Consider the following 19,249-nt stretch of genomic DNA (forward strand, 5'->3'; position numbering starts at 1 on the left):
CCTGTCACTCGGGCAAATTTCAGTATCCTTTCAGTGTGTGCACTTCGCCGCTAGTATCATGCAGGCTGCCACACGGGAACGCTTAGTGACACTGCAGAGCGCAATCGTCGGCGAGTGTGTAGCCTCGTTAGCTATGAGTAAAAAAAAAAGAAATATTGAAAGTCGATTAGGGAGTAATAATTTTTTTTCCAATTGCTAACGTTACAAGGTAGTAAAGTGAGCCACACTAAAACAAACGACAAAAATGACAATTGTTCCACTCTGTGAGGACGGAATGGCAGCGAAAGCTGACAGTCGAAGCTCTCAAACGAAGAGCAAAGTGCTTTCGCTGCCATTCCATCTACACCGAGTGGAATGGTTGTCATTTTTTGCGTTGAGAATCTCGCGTCATCGCTCGTTCGGAAGTACCCGGGCTCGCGATTGTCGTTTTCGTTCAGCCTCGCGGGAACGTCGTTCTTTGTCGGTTGTCGTTTAGCACCGGCGCAGTTTACATTCTCGCTGCTGTTCGCTCAGGCGCTCCTCGTACGCATGTTGTTCTTCGGATGTTTTAACTATACGTGTCCGCCCCACCGATAACGCAGCTGTTTATAGCGCCGATACCTCTCCTGCTTATGTACTGCAATAACCTTGACGTCACGCTATCGTTCACGGCGAGCGTTATTAGAGACTTTTAGCGTGTCCGCTATTCCGGCAAACCGGGGCGGTTTGGGCGGATTACCGGATGGTCGGCGGCGTAAACGTGAGCGGCCGGAGCGGTGCAGCCGCCTAGTGCTGTAGAGCTGAATGAGACAAACATAGAACTAAAATTGCAGTAACCTACTTTATTCTGCTTCGCTGCTGGTGCAAATTTTCGGCAGTGGCGTAATTGTGTTCACAATCACGCCGCTGTCGAAAACTTACACCCCAGCTAAGAAGAATATAGTAATTGGCTCTGTGTTTAGGTGGTTGAGCTTTGCGCCACAAGTTAACGCCACCATGCAATCTGGCCGCTCACGTTTACGCCCGCGACCATCCGGTAATCCGCCCAAACCGCCCCGGTTTGCCGGAATAGCGGACACGCTAAAAGACTATTATCTGTTCCGCAATTTCACGTCTGCACTGCCACACTGCACCCGTATGGGTTTGGTTGAAATTACTACGTCCGTTTCTGTTGCCGGACGCTGAAGAGACTACGGAAGGTTAGCCATATACAGCTTTCGCTGTAAAACAGCAAAAAACTATTCTGGCTGTTTACGATCACGCTATCGATCGCCATCGCCACCAATTGCAAAGAACATTTTTCCTTCTCGCGCCGCAGCGCACCGCCAAAGTTACGCTCGGCACGCTGGAGTGCACTTGCTCGACAGTTTGCCCGTGTAACTGGGCTGTCAGAGGTCCTACCTTTGAGTCACTTGTGTTTGGCGCTGCGGAGGCGGCTTGGTGAGGAACTTCTCGCGATTCCGCCGCCGCAAATCTCGGAGCTCAGACGCGTGCGCCAGCAAGTGGATGATGCTCTGCCAAGTGCCGAAGTTGACTTTCATGCCCTGCGTACACGTTTGCGGTGGCGATGTCACTGGGGATTGCTCATGACGAACCCTAGCTTGCAAAACGAGAACGGCACAATTTCACCCTTGTGTGACCTTTAAGCCCATTTGTGCACTAGCGTTTCAATTGGCGGCATCTTCTAAAACTGATATAATGTTGGCGATGATCCACAGTAGTGCATCACTGGTTATAGCGTTCTGCAGCTGTAAGCGCCGCAACGTCGGTTCCTGGTGAGGATGGGCGCTGGAATGGATAAAATTCTTCCAGAGGAGACATCACCACTCATTCAAATTCCTGGGCTGGTCCTATAGACCTAAAGCCTCAATTAAAATCACTGCGTGCAACATTTGTCGTTTAGAGGCACATTCTTCAGGAGATCTGAAGAAGTAAGAACGTTCCGCGACGTCAGCCAGATGCAAGCACTGAGGAAATGAGCCCGCTAGCGCGAGTGGCGGACGAGCAAAATAATATGGAGAAACTCAGCACTGGTTCTGCACCAAGACTTCGGTTCAGAGCAAAGCGTTATACGTGTGCAGAATCATTTCTGCGTGCTGATTGTGAATTAATTTTTTGACCACTCGGGGTTTCTCGAACGTGCGCGTTAATCTACTTACACGAGCACTTTTTGCGTTTCGCCTTCGTGGAAACGCGACCGCCACTGCCGGGGTTCGAACCCGCGACCTCGCGCGGAGCAACAGAATGTTATGGCCCCTGACCCGTCGCGGCAGCTCTATATTAAAAAAATCGTTCAGAAGGGCAATAGAAAATAATGGAATAATATGCCGCGTCATAAATTAAAAGTAAATTGTGCGGTTTTACGCGCCAAAATCACGATCTCATTGTGGTGCACGCCGTAGTGGGGAACTCCGGATTAATTTTGACAACCTGTGAATCTTTGACGCGCACCAAATGCACGGCACGTAGGCTTCATTGCATTTCGCCCCTCTCCATAAAAAAATTTGGCCTCCCTCCTCTGCCGGTATTTGATCCCGAGACCTCTTGCTCAGCGGCCCAACACCACAGCCGCTAAGGGCCGATTTACGCTCGAGCCGCCCATCGCCGCAAGCCGCACCGCACGCGTGCGGTCGCGCGAAAGATTGCACGTATCAAACACATGTGCACAAATTTCGGTTTGCAATGTGTAAGGTATACACTGTGTACACAATGTAAACGGTAATTTGTGCACAAGTGCTGGATGCGTGCAATTTTTCGCGCAACCGCAAGCGTGCGGTGCGGCGTGCGGCGGTGGGCGGCTCGAGCGTAAATCGGCCCTAAGTCACCGCGGCGGGTAATGCGACGTCATGTCAATTCGACCACGGAGTACGTGCAGAGCCTTGCGCCCTACGTCAGGCCACGACGTGCGCCGCGCAGGGGGCTTTGCGCCGAGGCACTTTGCTTGTATACATACATAGGGTATGTGCCGCGAGCCACGTGCAAAATGCAGATCGCGACAGCAGGTTCTGTCGGGACATACGAGGGATAAATACCCCGCACAAACTAAGACACGCAGGGAGCGGACCCGCCGTAACAAGGCAGTGGCTACGGCATTGCTCAACAAAGGTCGAAGTCGCTTTAAATCCTGGCTGCGTCGGCCACATTCTGAACCGGGGCAGCGGGGCAAGCGATAAAAGTTAATCCAAAGTCTATATATGGTGTGTTCCCAAATGATATCGTTTTTGCACGTTAGACCCGATATATGCATTCTTTTTTAGAAAGATGCTTTTTCGTCTGTTCTTTCGTTACGTTTTGCCCTGGCTAAGCATGCATACATTCCAGGCTTTCGAAGCTTTCTAAATATGGTACGTTCTCTAGTGTTACTCACCAGACAACCTTGCCTTATCAGCATGTAGGACTCAACCTCTTCCAGTTCACCTGCGGAGTAGTGACCAAACGGAAATGACGTAAGGCAATCTATGGGTTTGCATTGACAGCGAATAAACAAAGGTATTTCGCAAATCAATCAGGACAAGTGGCTGTCCGCTATCAAGAGCCCCGATGCCGGGGAGCAACTATGGGCTGTCCAGAGGGCCCATGATGCGGCGGTCGGGCATGGCCTGACTGTCCCAACGTGAGAGCGGCCCGCAGCGCGCTGAGTCGCGTACCTCAGGGCCTTCATTAAAGTTTTGCATCCATCCATCCATCCATGAAAGCCATTGTGCTCTAACAGAGTACAAAAAAAAAACACATCAGCTGCTAAGCACAAACGCACGCACACTATACTCATCCATTAGGGTGGTGTGAAAATAGGCGAGGAGCGGCCGCAGTGAGTTCGTAATTACGCGGTTTAAGCTTGTCAGTAAACGCAGCATTTGCAGGCTAGTTGATTACTTGAGCAGTGTGCGGCAACAAGAAGAGCATTTAAAGTAAACACTGCAGTGACCTTCCATATTTTACTTAACCGCTGGTGTAAAGCGTGGTTAGATCCGCCGTGGTTGCTCAGTGGCTATGGTGTTGAGCTGCTGAGCACGAGGTCGCGAGATCGAGTCCCGGCCGCGGCGACCGCATTTCGATGGGGGCGAAATGCGAAAACACCCGTGTACTTAGATTTTGGTGCGCGTTAAAGAACCCCAGGTGGTCGCAATTTTTTGAGTCCTCCCCTACGGCGTGCCTCATAATCAGAAAGTGGTTTTGGCACGCAAAACCCCATAATATTTAAAGCGTGGTTAGCGACATAATCGTGAACACACAGTTCTTTATTATTTTCCTTCCAGAACGAGAATCATGCCATAAAAAAGAAAAAGAAGAAATTACTCGTTGTCATTGGACAAACTGTCACAAGATGTCGCTACCAGTCTTGCCAATATTTATCAGCACCGATCGTTCGTTCAAGGCATGTTTTACGGCACTGGTGTCACTGCGCGCCAGCACGTATTCACGGGGTACTTTCTCGAATCTGTTAAGAACAGCCCAGCTGACGTGCAAGTTTTGCCAGCCAGTTGCGATGGCGACGTCAACTTTCTTGGAACGCCACCGTTACGCTCTAGCCTCGTCGCCGTTGTGACTGAATGCGATCGGCGCACCAAATATTGTTACCGAACCCACCAACGCCGACCTGTTCTGCTATGAGCGGGGGAGTTGCCGCGGGAACGTCTACGAAGGCCCCTTCCCACGCGCCGTCCAAGACGCAAGACAATGGGCACCCGGCCGCGCTGTGGGGGTCAGCTCGGGCAATAAAAGGCACCTTTGCTGACACAAGCCCCGAGTTCTATGAAGTCCGTCTGACGTCAGCTCCGGACCGTGAACCTCGCGCAAAGAAGTGTGTGTGTGAGTGTGTGTGTGTGTGTAAACCGCCTCGCAGAGAGGCGACTTGTTTGCGATGACTGGACGAACGTTTCCGTCACCTTGGGATCGAGGGGTGACAGAGTGTTTATAAACCGCTGTTGTGGGGCTGCTCAACTTACTCTCTCAAGCAGTCATGCTAGACTGATGTACTTTCTCTCGCAGTCATGCTAGACTGATGAACTGCATGTAGATACTGTAAATAAACCCATATTCCTCCTTCTCGATGAGAAGCAGTCCTTCCATTCATTAACGTCCTCAGCGTGGATAAGTTGGACGACGGCATGGGCCAGTTACCTTCTAATTCATGCCCGACTCCTATCTTGACAACGGGTTACGAGCGATGGGATTGAGCCCCCAATCCTAACAAATCTCACACGCTTTCTTTACAGCCCGGTAAAATGAAAACCACCGCAGCTATCATCACACAAAAAATTATTTCGACATTCCCCAACAGGCTTTACAAATTTAACATTGAAGATCTTGCGTTTAAGCTAATACTTTAACGGTTACTTCATTAAGTATTTGGTAATAATTACCATAGTCATAGTAGTCATAGTAGAAGTCATAGAGTCATAGTAGAAGCCTTCAAATTGCTAAATAGTACGGTGAACAATAATAAGTTGGTTGCTTTCACGCACACATCCGTAGATATTTTTAACGTTTGGCCCGACAAAGCTGAAGTACGCTCTTTCTCTCTCTCTCTCTCTCTCTCTGTGTGCGTGCGTGTGTGTGCGTGTCCGTGTGCGCGCGTGTGTGTGTGTGCGTGCGTGTCCGCGTGCGTGCGTGGATATATATGTATATATATTTTTTGACGGTGAAAGTTTTTGGCGGGCTATCTGTGATGCAATGCTATCACCCAGCTCAAGAGGCACCTTTCCGTATCTGAAGTTTAGTGTTATCCCTATTTCTATCCGTTGTCGGTTGTCACCGAACATTCGTTAATATGATTGTATCCGCGATGCGAATTGCGTAGTACTTTCTGGAAATCACGCGGGCACCAATAATGAATTCTGGGGTTTCACGTACCGAAACCACGATTTCATTATGAGGCACGCCGTAGTGGGGGGACTCCGGATTAATTTTGGCTACCAAGGGCGCGATCGGAAATCGTTGTTCAAAACGCGCGTTCAGCAGTTTGCATTCAGTTTCGCCTCACGCGAATGGCCCAGGCCACGCCGAGTCCTTAGCCGCCGATCGCGCCAGGGGACCTTTAACGTGCCCTCGATGCACGGGACGCGAGCGTTCCACCCTCGTCGAAATGCGGCCACCGCGGCCTCGATTCGATCCCGCGACCTCGTGCTTAGCAGCGAAACTCCATAGCGGCAGCGCGGCGGATGTGTGGGCATAACATATCGACCGCAAATAAAGACGGGGACAGCGGAGGAGAACGCAAAAACAACGCGGGTGGTAACTTTCAACTGCTTTATTCACGGCAACCCGTAGCAATATAGAGACAAATAGAATATGCGCAGAACCTAGCAAACAAGAACACTCATCAGCCTAGCGGGGCAAACAATTATCAAAAAAATCTATCTCCGATTTCGATTTATTTACCTTTTCATTTATTTTGATTTATCTCGACTTTGATAACTGGTTGCCCCCCTAGGCAAATGAGTGTTCTTGTTTGCTACATTCTGCGCATGTTCTATTTGTCTATACATTGCCACGGGTTTCCGTAAGCAAACCAGTTGAAAGTTACCGCCCGTGTCGTTCTTGTGTTCTCTTCCGCTGTCCCCGTCTTTATTTGCGGTCGATATGTTGCAGTAAACATCGACTAGGCCAAACTGAAGTTCTGGATTGTGGGCACCAGTGATTAGGTTGGCGCTTTCCCCGGGTCACTTATAAAAATGCGGACGCGCTTGACCCGCAGATAAGATATTCGGCGATCGCCGACTGTGCTTGCCGGTAGAGTTGTGCTCGAGTGTGACCAGATTTTGAGGGCACAAATTCGCCCGACAAGAGTTGCGTGATCCGCAGTTCTTCCTACTGCGTTCTTCGCCGTCGCTTCAAAGCTACACTATACGGGACGTCCGAACTGTCATGCACCAAGATTTAAAGACATGAAAATGTCACGTACAAGGACGGAACCAAGGCAATGTTGTTGGCCGGCGCTTAGAGATATTCAATTTATCTCTTGCAGTGTGCCTGATTACATAATTAGCGTTAATTACTCAGCTTTTCAAATATAGTAAATACATGTAAGGGACAATGAGAAAAATGCAGAGATACATGAAAAACACCCGATAGAGCTTTCCGTTGCTCAAGACGTGCTATATAAATGTATAAATGCGTTTTTCCGAGCGTGAAAGAAGCCCGTGAATACACGCTAAATTACGTTCACACACACACAATATATATATATATATATATATATATATATATATATATATAGTGTGTGTGTGTGTGTGTGTGTGTGTGTGTGTGTGTGTGTGTGTGTGTGTGTGTGTGTGTGTGTGTGTGTGTGTGTGTGTGTGTGTGTGTGTGCGTGCGTGCGTGCGCGTGTGTGCGTGTGTCTGAAAGAGAAATGGGGGACATTCAGGTGTTTTTCTTCATGAATTGGTCACGCTCGTTGACACCAGGGTATTCGACATTTACAGCGAGCGGAACTCCCTTGCCGCCGAAACGGCATTGCTCACCTACCACGCCGCACTAGCTGCCACTAACTTTCCTGGTACCACGAATAGAAAAAAAAGAAGAAAAAAACATGAGAGTACTCGATTATTATACTGTTACCGTCTCCTCTCGAGTAGGCGCTATACTTGCATCCACGGGTGGCTCCGCGAGCGGCGACTTCTCCATTCGCGTCACTTTTGCGTACTTCTTTCCGGCGCTTGCTCGTGACAGTGATGCAATCGCGATTATAAGTTCCGAGGCAGAAGAAGCGATACTTCTTGGCCTCCTAGCAACACTTCTTTTTTTGCTATGCATCTGGAGCAAAAGAGCCATTTGTCCAAGATAGAGGCGACGCCAGCGATGGGTGATGGATTCACGAGAAACGTAGTCATGCGAGCAAACTGCTACTTATGCTGCGAGCTCGCGAAATGGGGTTCTACAGGTACTAAGTTGAGATAGTGTTCCGCTGTCGCGGCGCAATTCGAGTGAGTTCGGCCATACTGAGCTCGGCCATTACATTTCAAGTTTCTTACTCGCGCTCTGGTCAGTCCGCGGCGACGGATTTAAGCGGCAGTGGCATAGAAATCGGTCGGAAACCGATGGGCGTGGAGAGAGCTTTTTCGGCAGAGCTCGCCGCCGTCTAATCGGATCCAGCGCAGGTCTAGCCACCGGATTGCTAGAGTGAACATGTCCTAAGTCAGTCTAGGCGCTTCCCTCATGTTTTGTAGCTAAATGCTGTTAAGTCAACGCGTTAAGAATTTACGACGTTTACATTTCGCGGTATAGTGCGTGCTAGTCTTAGAGATTTGCCTAAAGCTATTCAATCTAGATTTGTCGACAGCCGACGTAAAACTCGTGTCGCTACAGCGCTACTTCTAAATGAGTGTTCTTGCGCTGTCGCGCAGTAGGAAAGAGGCAACGTGCAGAGTTGTTTCTCACTGATTTTATGATTCTGGCACAGTTCAGTGCAACTGTGCCCCAAAAAAAACCAACATCTTTAGCCTAGCCATGAGCCCCCTACCTTGGAAGTGCTTCCGCAAGTAGGAAAGGCACATTTCGGCGGGAATGCTGGCGAATCCACATGGGCTCAGGATCATGACTCCCTTCTTTCGAGCCTCCTCGTAAAACTCAAGCTGCATCTGCTCCATGTACTGCAACGAAGAGAATAGTACAATTTTCAGCTGCTGCATGCCCCCCCCCTCCCTTTTTTTGGGGGGGTCCAAGCAATTGCTTGAGCGAAGTCGCAACCATTGTATTCCGTGCACCGACGCGAGTATACAGCAGTTCAGGCGCTGTTCAGGAATTGCTCGCGCTCCAGCAGAAGACGCTGCTGAAGACGCGATGCAGAAGACCAGAAAGCGCAGCAGAAGACGGCACGGTCTCCAGACAGAGTATACAAAGGTTAGAGCCCCCGGCGACGACTGGGTTACTGGCAAGTACGGTCGATGCTATCGGTTAATGCCGCTGACAAAGAAAATATTGTGCGTTCTTTAACATAGTTACTTACGGCCAGCGAGGCGTATGCTAGCCTATTCGTTCAACATCAAAAAGCACATTCCGGAGCTTTTGTGCAAGAGGGCAGCGACCTGTTTACGTCGAAATGCGTTGTCGCACTTCGAGTAACCTGAGCACGTGTCGGCGATAACTGTTTGCGGCGGTTATCGCACTCGCATGCCCATAAGGGCGCGTGCCTGTTGAGAGTTGCCCGAACACCGACAGCGAAAGAACCGGACTTTCAACGGCGCCATTGCGGAGATGGTGAATCATCTCTATGAGAAGTCATCGTCCAAGAACAACGCGGAAAACTGGTTCTCACCGGAAAGAGTGACAGACTCCACGTGCAGAGGAGTGGGCGAGCCAAAATTAACAGGACCCGCACCGAAGAAATGTATCTTTCCCTTCATCGGGGGAAAAAAAATAATTGGTTAAAAGCAGTAGTGCATGTATGTGTAACAAGATCCTAAGATTTTTCGAGTGCAGCACTCGTTATGCCCTCAGAGCGCACTCGAGAGCATCCATGTTTACTTCCACCATTTGTCCGGTTTCGGCCTGCAAAATATGTAAAACAGTCAAGCTAAGTCTTCCTTCCTCGAGCGTTGAGCGTGTCTTCGGCGCATTTCAACATCTCTGGCCGGAGAGCATTGAAGGTTTTCGGACACTGGCCTGGTGGAGAGTTACCGAGTGTCCAGGAGGAAACGTTTCACCGTCTCTGAAATACAACTGCATCACGCTTTCCTTTGCAGTGTCTGCATATCATATTGACCGCTAAGAAAGACCAAGACAGGAGAAGACAGCACAAAGTGACGATACGGGCGGTACGTGTTTGCTTCCGCTGTCTTCGTATTTATTACGGGTAAGTAGGATATGCAGTAAACACCAACTAGGCAAAACTGAAGCTCTCATTTGCAGTGTCGTTTGCTGCACGAAACTTTGGAGCACAAAACGTCAATGGAACCTCAGGGTAACGCCAACAGCCACGCCGATGGTAGGAATTCGTCTGGAGTGTCCTTAAAATTGTTATCACAGTAAAAAGCAAAAATGGGAAAATTCTGGTCAGTCATGTTGCGCCATGCACCAAAATCTTGCATGGTAAAACACCAATATCTTACGCGAAAAAAGGAAAACAATGTCTCTAACCTGTGGTTCTGCACTGACGTCAATGTGATGTGTGCTGCTGTCGACGCAAGCCTTTACCACCGGACGTCCATAGAAGCGGTACTGAAGCAAGAAACAGAAGAATATATTTTTTTTCTTTCAAGAGGATCACATGCGCAAGAAGCCTTAAAGGGACACCAAATAAAATTATAAGGTTGAGTTAGATCGACAGATTATGTGTCTAGAAGTCTACCATCGTTTTATGCTCGCCAATATGCGGCTTAGTTGAGTAGACAATTGCAGAGGAAATTCCCGCTGCCGCTCCTCCATTTGAATCGCCTGCGCCAAGACTGAAGAGTTGACGTAATCTCCGTAACCACGAATTCATAATTGCAGCAGCCTAATCTTTCAATTTACATTCTAAAGAAAGAGCTTTAAGAAACATTACAGAAATTTTCTTTACCACTGAAGAAAATTTCTGAGACTGCTCTATAACACATAGGTGCTAAAAGACCAGAAATGTTCTGTTCTTGATCTCCAGCCTATAAATCGAACCAAAACTAAAATACGCCCGTTTAAATTATTGTTATAGCATGCAAAAACTAGAAAATAGTATTTAAGGTGTTTTTTTTTTTTTGTTTTTCATACGCGGCGTTTGTTGCATACATAACGCCCGACGCGCTGTCAGCGGTGCATCTTTGATGCCCAGCACTATATTCAAAATGGCTGCCCTTCGTGAAAACCCATAGCTGCACTTATCAGTTACTCGTTTCCCTTTCTTAAGATGCGGGTCATTTTCTTTTCAAGTAGATTAGAGAGAGTACACGACGCATTACTTTACCCGATACCTTTCATGTGTTCATGACATAGAACAAAACTGTAATGGTCTCAAAGGAAGTTCAGGCGGACAGTTCCGACATGTCAGCATACGTTGCTCTCTGTGAAACCACGAGTTATATGGGTCTTAAATTTGGCTTTAGTTTTATTTTGTTATAGCACACGTAACGGCTAGCCAGTGTACCCGACAAATGCGTTTTTGTCTATCCTCGCCTTTTCAGAACGTACTTGTTTTGTTGTGGCTGTATGCGAGAACAACGAGAGCATGCGAGAACAAAGCTCACTCAGCGACGTTAGGTTTTAGCGACGATCCAGTGTTTAGTTTGTTAAAGTGACCGAAAAGTGCGTCTTTTCTTCTGTTGTGTAATATTTGATTTTATTTACATTGTTTGAAGTGAAATGCTGCCCCATGACCCCGCCAGATATAAGGGCACTTGGAGCCCCGTATTCTTGCTTCGTTTATCGCGGTTCGAGTATTTTAGCGCGTTAACAGCAATAAAATATTTTGCCTGGCCGCTGACTAAGTTGTTTCATTGTGAAAATAGTTAGCGAGAACAATTGGACTGCCTGGTTTGGTGTACTGTCTGAGAACTTCGAAAGCACAGGGCACAATATCCTAGTACCCGCGCCGCGAAGATATGCTGCCATCTTGCCCGTGGCCACAAAGAATCGCTCGCCTGTCGCCTGCAAGCTCAATTCCTGATTATGGTGAAGAATAACTTAATGTATGAATGTGGGATCGCAGAAATGGGAAATAAATGGACGAAAGTTTACATCAACTGGATTTCAGTCAAACATTTAGTAAAATAGAGTAGATATAGGCAGCAAGTGGCATTGCTTCACGTACCTAATACTATACAGTTAACGTGATGTGTCCACCGCTCTACGCTATCATGACTGCTTTCTACCTTGTGCCATTTTGCTTGATATTGTTGGAAAATTGCTGAAGTGTGATTTGTTTGCGACGTATGGTGCGCTCGAAGGGTCGTGTAAGTGTTGCGTTTCGTAAATATCTGGTACAGAAGTATAAATTGTGACTTTCTTTCGCTACTGCTGTTCAACGTTACCGCGGGTAAGACGTAGAGCTCACGACACAGGACAGTTCAAATTACACGGTGCTCACGATGAATATGCACGGTATTTCACGTAACTTGAGGCAAACGTTGAAAGATATGCAAATGTCACGTCGCTGGGCCGAACCAAGGTAACGTTGTTTGCTGTCGCTTGGAGATACATTACTTTTCGCATGTTGACTAATTACACAATTAGTATTAGTTACCTTCTTAATTATTATATTTAGATGAAAAGGGTCAAAGAGAAAATTGTAAAGTAACATGAAAAACTCCCGATACAGCTTTCTGTTGGTCAATACGTGCTGCATAAAAGTTTTTCGCAGCGTGAAAGCAGCCCGCAAATGCACACAATATTGCCACGCGACTGGCCACTAGAGGCGTACCCATTTTGAATGATTTTCCGGAATGACACCAGTTTGGAGATATGCGCCACTAGGCGCACCGTAAAAATGCACTGTTGTCCCGCTTACTTTAAAACAAAACACTTTCTGATACATTGAAGCACGAAAATAACTGGAACGCCCATGTGTTTAGTCCCAGACTCTGGGAAATAATATCACGGAACTGGTATCATTCTAGAAATTTATTTCAAGTGGACACGTCTTGATAACTCGGCGGCCACAATTTCTAAATTGAAATAGTGCCTTAAAGAAATCATTTCAGAAGTTCACTAGTGATTTTTGTTATTAGTTGAATGTGTGTTTCGATTTCTCGTGATAGTAATGTCGGTCTATTCGGATAATCCGGATAAAGGACAAGAATTATGCCATCTGCCAGAGGCGACTTTTGAACATTCCATAAAACTTAAAGTTGATAACCCTTATTTCAAAGCGTGCTCTTTAACAATAGCAAATTATTTCACTGTGCAATACCTAATACTGGCACCCTGTTTAGACGGCTGCTGTCAAAATCATACATAGGTGTCATATCCACATATTCGATCCTTCTGAACTTTGACATACGTTATTTGGGCGACAATTCTGCAGCCCTAGTTATCGATAGTGGGAGCCGGGCTCTTAATCACTTTTCTTTATTTGGGGTATACGTTTTCTTATCGCGATAGCGTTTAGCAATCCGCGCAGCACAAATTACGGTGTCGGGGTCCGGCGCCGGCCGTCTGGTGAGTGAAAAATCATTCCCGACCCCGCAGGGCCTCCGTGTAGCGCAGAGGGGTTACTGAACTATTTAAATTTCTCAAAGTAAAATGCACCAGAAGAATTGCAAAATACTACTTACACACAACCTACAGAAATGATAGCGTAGGATTGTAAGTTGAATACACAAGAAAACATCTTTCTGTTCCACGTAAACTCAAACACGAACCTCTTTTTGAGCGTTTCTCTCAGTCATAGAGCGGCGCGCCCCGCTCCGTTCCTTGCAACACCATCCAGATGGCGCTCGCCTCCGCACATACGCGGCCCACGCAAGAGGATGCGTGTCTACTAGAAAGCTCGCTTTTGTGCATAGCGTTTGCCGCCATCGCTTCCCGGCAAACGTTATGGTTGCATAAGCCGCAGTCGCCGGTAAGCGTGAGAAGCAGTCGGGGATCTTTGAATGCTATCGCGCTCCACTCTTAAAGGCGAAGCTTATGCGTCCTTCATTTTTTTTCTGACCTGGACGCTACGCGCAATTGAGAAAGCTCTCAGATTATGCGTGCAATTAAGGTGTGTCGTGATTAAAGCAGTAAACTTACTGAAATAGGGACAAATTTCAGATGAGTGGGCATCGTTTGTAGTTGAGTGTGTCGTGTTCTAAACGGCCAGAAACATGCTGATGGACGATGGATGAGTTGCTAGGCTAATGGTGATTAAAAGCAAGAGACATAGAAATGTTATTATGTGTTCGTGTTCGTGCGTGCGCGCGCGCGCGCCTGTGCGTGTGGGGGGGGGGGGGGGTGTCATTTCGAGTCTGTCACTGGATGCCATCTGGTTCCTACTGCAGCAATAAATTTGTACTTGCCGTGTACGTCATTAATAAATTTGTATGCATGGAGAGCTTACACACTGGACATTCTAGGTGCGCACACCTATAGTCGCATGCCTTTTGCGATGATCCCTTGACGCAGAGCAATAACAATCAGGGACGGTTTGCACATACATGCACTGGCTGACTAGTCGCTGCAGTACTTACCGGCCCAACCGTGTTGAGAACGAGGCGCGTTCGCCGTGCCATGGACAACAGGGAGGCCTCGTCTGCCACGTCAGCCACGATGATAGGCACACTGTCCAGGGCATCATCTGCGTGCCCCAATGTTGACACATTATTAGCCGCGTTTACATGGCTACGCTAGAAGCGTATCGTATCAATTTACCGTGTCGTATATACCCATACGCCATCGCTTACATGAATGGGCATTTTCCGGTCCAAGCAATCTGACACCGCCTCGTGTCATATTTGAGAGTTAGCGCTCTCACTGTGCTTAATGTAAGCCTGGTCTTGATATCGCCCTGTGAAATGCACTGAGTGTACCCGCAGGTCGTTAGCTACATTCCTTCATGTTCTTCTTCATTTTCCGCGAGGACAAACTTACGCTGCGTTTACTTTGCATGAGCGTACCGTATTGTGTCAGAATATTAAAATTTTGCAGCATGCCCGCAACTGTTGCCATGGTCCAGTGGTACCCAAACGGGTACGTCTCGGCAGAAATGCACGCAAAATTGCCGCGTGACTGACCGCTCGAGGCACCTTCCGCGTAGTCGCGGGCTTCTTTCACGCTCAGAAAAACACTTTTATGTAGCACGTATTGAGCAACGGTAAGCCGTATCGGGATTTTTCATGTTGCTCTACAATTTTCTCATTGACACCTTTCACCTAATTATTAAATTTGAGCAGTTAACTAATTAAGGCTAATTACCTAATAAGGCGACATGAAAAAAATCGTTTGAGTATCTCCAATCGACAGCAAACAAGATTACCTTGGTTCTGTCGAGCTACGTAGCATTCGCATATTTTTAAACTTTGGCTAAAGTTAGTTGGTACACCCGGAATTCAGAATTATGTTGCATAACTTTCTTATGACTAAAGAAGAATGCAATGAAAAGTAATGCATAGGCTGCTTTTTCCGGGGTCGCGTAACCCGCCCTTAAAAATGTTGCGCCGTGCAAACGTCTTTAAATTACGGATTGTGTTTGCGCCACGGAACTAATCAGCAACCTCAAATTCTAGGAAGAGAACCCAGGTGGTTCTTATACGAAATAAAACGGCATGACTTAGCTCCATTTACGGTGGCTACTTGTATATGATGTTCTGCTGAACTCCCTGCCGCGGTGGCCGAATTATAATGGAAACAAACGCAAGGGGACCTAAGTAGTTCGATTTACCCGCCGTGGTTGCTCAGTGCTCATGGTGTTGGGTTGCTGAGCACGAGGTCGCGGGATCGAATCCCGGCCACGGCGGCCGCATTTCGATGGAGGCTAAATGCGAAAACACCCGTGTACTTAGATTTAGGTGCACGTTAAAGAACCCCAGGTGGTCGAAATTTCCGGAGTCCTCCACTATGGCGTGCCTCATAGTCAGAAAGTGGTTTTGGCACGTAAAACCCCATAATTTTTTTATTACTTCGATTTTCTTCAACGTGGAGTAGGATGGCTGCTATGATACAATACAGAACATTCTGCCGCGGCGTCTCTGATAGCCGCGCTGTGAGGTTGAGACAATGAGAACCGTCTATCTACCAAACAATCAGCCATAAATATTAAAGAAATCAACCGAGGATTCTTGTAAAATTGTGCATTACACTTGTATCATGAATGTTTTAGCACGATGGAAGTAGAAGTTTATAAGCTTTACTACATGAAAAGGCAGTGGCAGCGCGTTGCGGCGGGAGAGGAGGAGGAGGGAATAGACGGAAAGACAGGGAGGTTAGCCAGTTCTCAGGCCGGCTGGCTACCCTGTACTGGGGAAAAGGGTGTAAGGGGAATAAAAGATAATAGGAAAGAGATGCTAAAAAAAAAGAACAAAGAGAAGAGGAAATAAGGAAGCAAGAGCTTTGTGTTGCGGAGGTCCTGAAAACGGACCAAAGGTTGCGGGCTGAGGACTGCAGTCCAAACTTGGCTTGGCGAAGTTTCCACTGCACGCGTCAATTTAAGTTCATGCAAATTAATTTAGATAAAAAGAAATCCGTTTTCTTTTCGGTGACCTTGTGGTCCGTATACTTTTCCTCACGGTTGTACGTCCGACGTTTCTCACAGGTTTCGGGATGTTTCGCGTTAAGATGCGTTGGATGTAACCTGACGTAATTTAAGAGGAAGCTTCAGCTCGGCCCCAACTTCAACACCGCCAATTCAAATACATCTAAAACGCAGAAATGATTTTCTCGGATAACAATTGGGCCCATTTTAATGAAATTTGCGGCATTTCAGAGAACAAGTTAAATTCTAGTGACCCTTTAAAGTGTAATTTTACTTTATGGCCTCGGTTTCTTACATTAACTTTTATTTAATTAAGTGTTAAAAAAGTTCGAAGACCCATGTTTACCAATTTGTCCCTCTGCATGAAAAGCACATATTGCGTTCTGTGATCTCCATCCATCATAAATCCAAAGCAGCCAAATTTGATGTATTAATTTTATGCCTTATGTCAATTTGTGGCAATTTTCACGAAGGTCTTGCAAAAGTGCCGCTCACATATTCGTGGTGTGCTTGAAAACTGTGTATAATACATCAAATTCGTCCGCTTTAGATGTTCTATTAGATGCAATTGACAGAATTGCGATATCTATTTCACTGCCGAGATAGAATTGCAAACTTGATAGTTCAGTTCTCTGAAAAATTGAAATTTTTTTTCAATTTTTCTAAAAATCAACAGCAAAAAAAAATAAACCGCTTTCGACAATCACTAGTTTTTAACTTTTATTTTTCTTTTAAATGCAACGAACCTCATCAAATCTGGCGCACTGTTTGCCGAGAAGAACGATTTCTTCTTTCCCGTGTATTGAGATAGGCATCCCCGAGCTAGAGCTTCCTCCTGAAGCTTTACCTCGACTGGGGCTGTACAATTTCCTTGCAGGCTGCTTGCGGTGAATGCGCCTGCGAGACACGCTCGTATTTACATACACACCTCGCCACCTTCCACCACATCCCGCGTTCATATCGGTCTCCTCCTCGAATCGAGCCATCGCGTGCGCAGGCGCGTGGACGCCCTACGCGCTTCTTTCTCTCTCTCTCTCTCTCTCTCTGCGCGCTTTTCTCACTACTGCTGTTGTGCTGCGGTGGAGCGCGCCTGAGTGAGGGCAACCGGCGCAGTTAAAGTTGCGTTCATCACTGCTGCCATGACTGTGCAGCTTGCGCTTCCGTAGAGTTGATGCGCGCTCTCACAGATGGAAGAAGAGAGCGCATTCCATTCGGCACCTCTCCACAGGACATTGTGACAACGCGTGCTCCTCGCAAGTAGACTAATGAGGCAATTGCGCCCCGCTACTAGCCCGCTTGAGTGACTGGCGAAAAGGACGCGTCCCTGTTGCAGCCGTTCTACATGTTCGCAATTGCGAAATGCCACGAAAAAGAAAGTCATGACTGCTGTTCACAAAATTCACAGAAACGTCGACTGTCCCGAAGCTACAGCGAAGCGCAATTCTCAATCGAACAGTTTAGCTGCGCTGACCGCTCTACCAAGTCGCCTTCAGGTTTCGTTCGCGAACAGGCGCGAGAAACACTTTGTACTGTCGCTCGCTTTGACGCTCAAAAGCACGTTCTTGACGTTTCTTCGGTATTGCACTTCAATGATGTCTATATACAGGCTATTAGTAAAAAAGAAACTTAGAAATCGGTAGCGCGCGTTTGCGTTTCCATATGCAACGTCATGATTCTACATAAGCTCATGAGCACACTCTACCGCGTCCGTACACGCGTATATATTTTGATGCAGCTTCGTCTTCCTAATGATCTAGGTGTGGTTGTGCATGAACATGAAGGGGAATCTTAGTGCAGTGAGTAGCTACCTTCGATGGCAATCACTACCAGCACGGCTGAGGGCAAGCTTTGATAGCCGAAGAGGCGTGTAGAAGTTCGTGCAGACGTGAAATACGTTAAGAATAAGACGTTAGAGTAGAAAGCACGTGAGGTGCACAAGAAGTGGCTTTTCTGAAATGCCAAGAGATAGATAGATAGAGAGAGAGAGAGGGGGAGAAATAGAAGACAGGAAGGGCAAGGAGGTTAGCCAGACGCACGTCCGGTTATCTACCCTGCACTGAGGGAAGGGTATGGTGATGAAGAGAGAGAGAGCACAGTTTCGCGCACAGTTGAAGGTTCGCACCGAGTCTACACACGGTTCACAAGACCTGTCGCCTTGAGGTGTTTCAACAGCACACTCGTGGCCTTCTGTGCCATCGACGCGTACGGCCATGGTCCAAGTATCTTCATTGCCGAAAATGGTCTAGAGTCCAGCTGGTTCAATACTGTCCGGATTGCTTCACGCTCAACGTCGTATTGGAGACAGATACATAGGATGTGTGCAATCCTTTCGGTGGTTCCACAAGAGTCGCACATGAACGTATCCCCCATTCCCATGCGGAACGAGTGGGCCTTCGTAATGCCGAAGTTAATACAAATCAAGCGGCCTAAACCTCATCAGTTTGCAGTAAGTAGTAGGCATGACAAGTGGAGAAGAGTTGATGGTAGATAATGATTAACAAAGTACTGCTTTCACGCAACCACTTACTAGTGACCTGCACGGAGTGCCCTTTACAAGATTGCTAGATCTAAATTTTAGTCGCTGTTCAATGAAGCGGCCGCCATTTACTTTGGCTCCCCTACAGACAAGACAGCTTGAAGCAGGATGGTGGAAGACGCGCTATCAATAATGTTGTTGTTGCTGTTGTTGTTGTCGTCGTCGTCGTCGTCCCAAAACAATGCTGCAGCATTATCGTCGTCATCGTCTTCCTTATTGCTCTTTTGTGTATTCTGGTGAAGTGACATGTTCCAAGGAGAGGGCTTGCTCGAGGCGTCTTCGATAGCGTGAGTGATGCGCATGCATTTAGCAGAGATGCCCCTTAGGATCGGGCTGGCGCGTCAACGAGCATAAACGATTCAACGCGAAGCACGCAAAAAACTTATGTTACTGAATTATTCATTTCAAAACGGCGAGAGTGCAATTAACGGAAAGAAACACAGCTCTGGGACCGCTATAGCGTAAACGTATTTCTTTCTGATTTTATTCCAATCTCCTGGCACCAAATTTATGTAACCGCCGACGTAAACACGGGCAGTGAGCTGCAAGGTTGTTTCAACAACCGAAGCAAACGTTCCGCTCAAATATAGGGCGTGACTTGATTTGCTTTCGAAGCGAATGGCATTGCCTAATACGAGATTTTTTTTTTATCTAATTGG

General features: G+C 47.2%; 1 protein-coding gene across 2 annotated transcripts in view; it reads right to left on the reverse strand.

Annotated features, from left to right (window-relative positions):
• Positions 1 to 19,249, reverse strand: part of LOC126543849 (saccharopine dehydrogenase-like oxidoreductase) — a 53,747-nt gene that overhangs the window by 24,456 nt on the left and 10,042 nt on the right. For both annotated transcript variants that reach the window (XM_050190980.3, XM_055062387.2), the window contains exons 2-6: positions 14,055 to 14,161; positions 10,057 to 10,137; positions 8,441 to 8,570; positions 3,347 to 3,396; positions 1,381 to 1,523 (exon numbers count right to left, since the gene is read on the reverse strand). In XM_050190980.3, coding sequence (XP_050046937.1) covers positions 1,381 to 1,523; positions 3,347 to 3,396; positions 8,441 to 8,570; positions 10,057 to 10,137; positions 14,055 to 14,161 — 511 coding nt within the window. The remainder of the gene's footprint in view (positions 1 to 1,380; positions 1,524 to 3,346; positions 3,397 to 8,440; positions 8,571 to 10,056; positions 10,138 to 14,054; positions 14,162 to 19,249) is intronic.

The sequence above is a fragment of the Dermacentor andersoni genome, chromosome 10 (genome assembly GCF_023375885.2).
Source record: "Dermacentor andersoni chromosome 10, qqDerAnde1_hic_scaffold, whole genome shotgun sequence".
In the NCBI taxonomy this organism is placed as follows: domain Eukaryota; kingdom Metazoa; phylum Arthropoda; class Arachnida; order Ixodida; family Ixodidae; genus Dermacentor; species Dermacentor andersoni.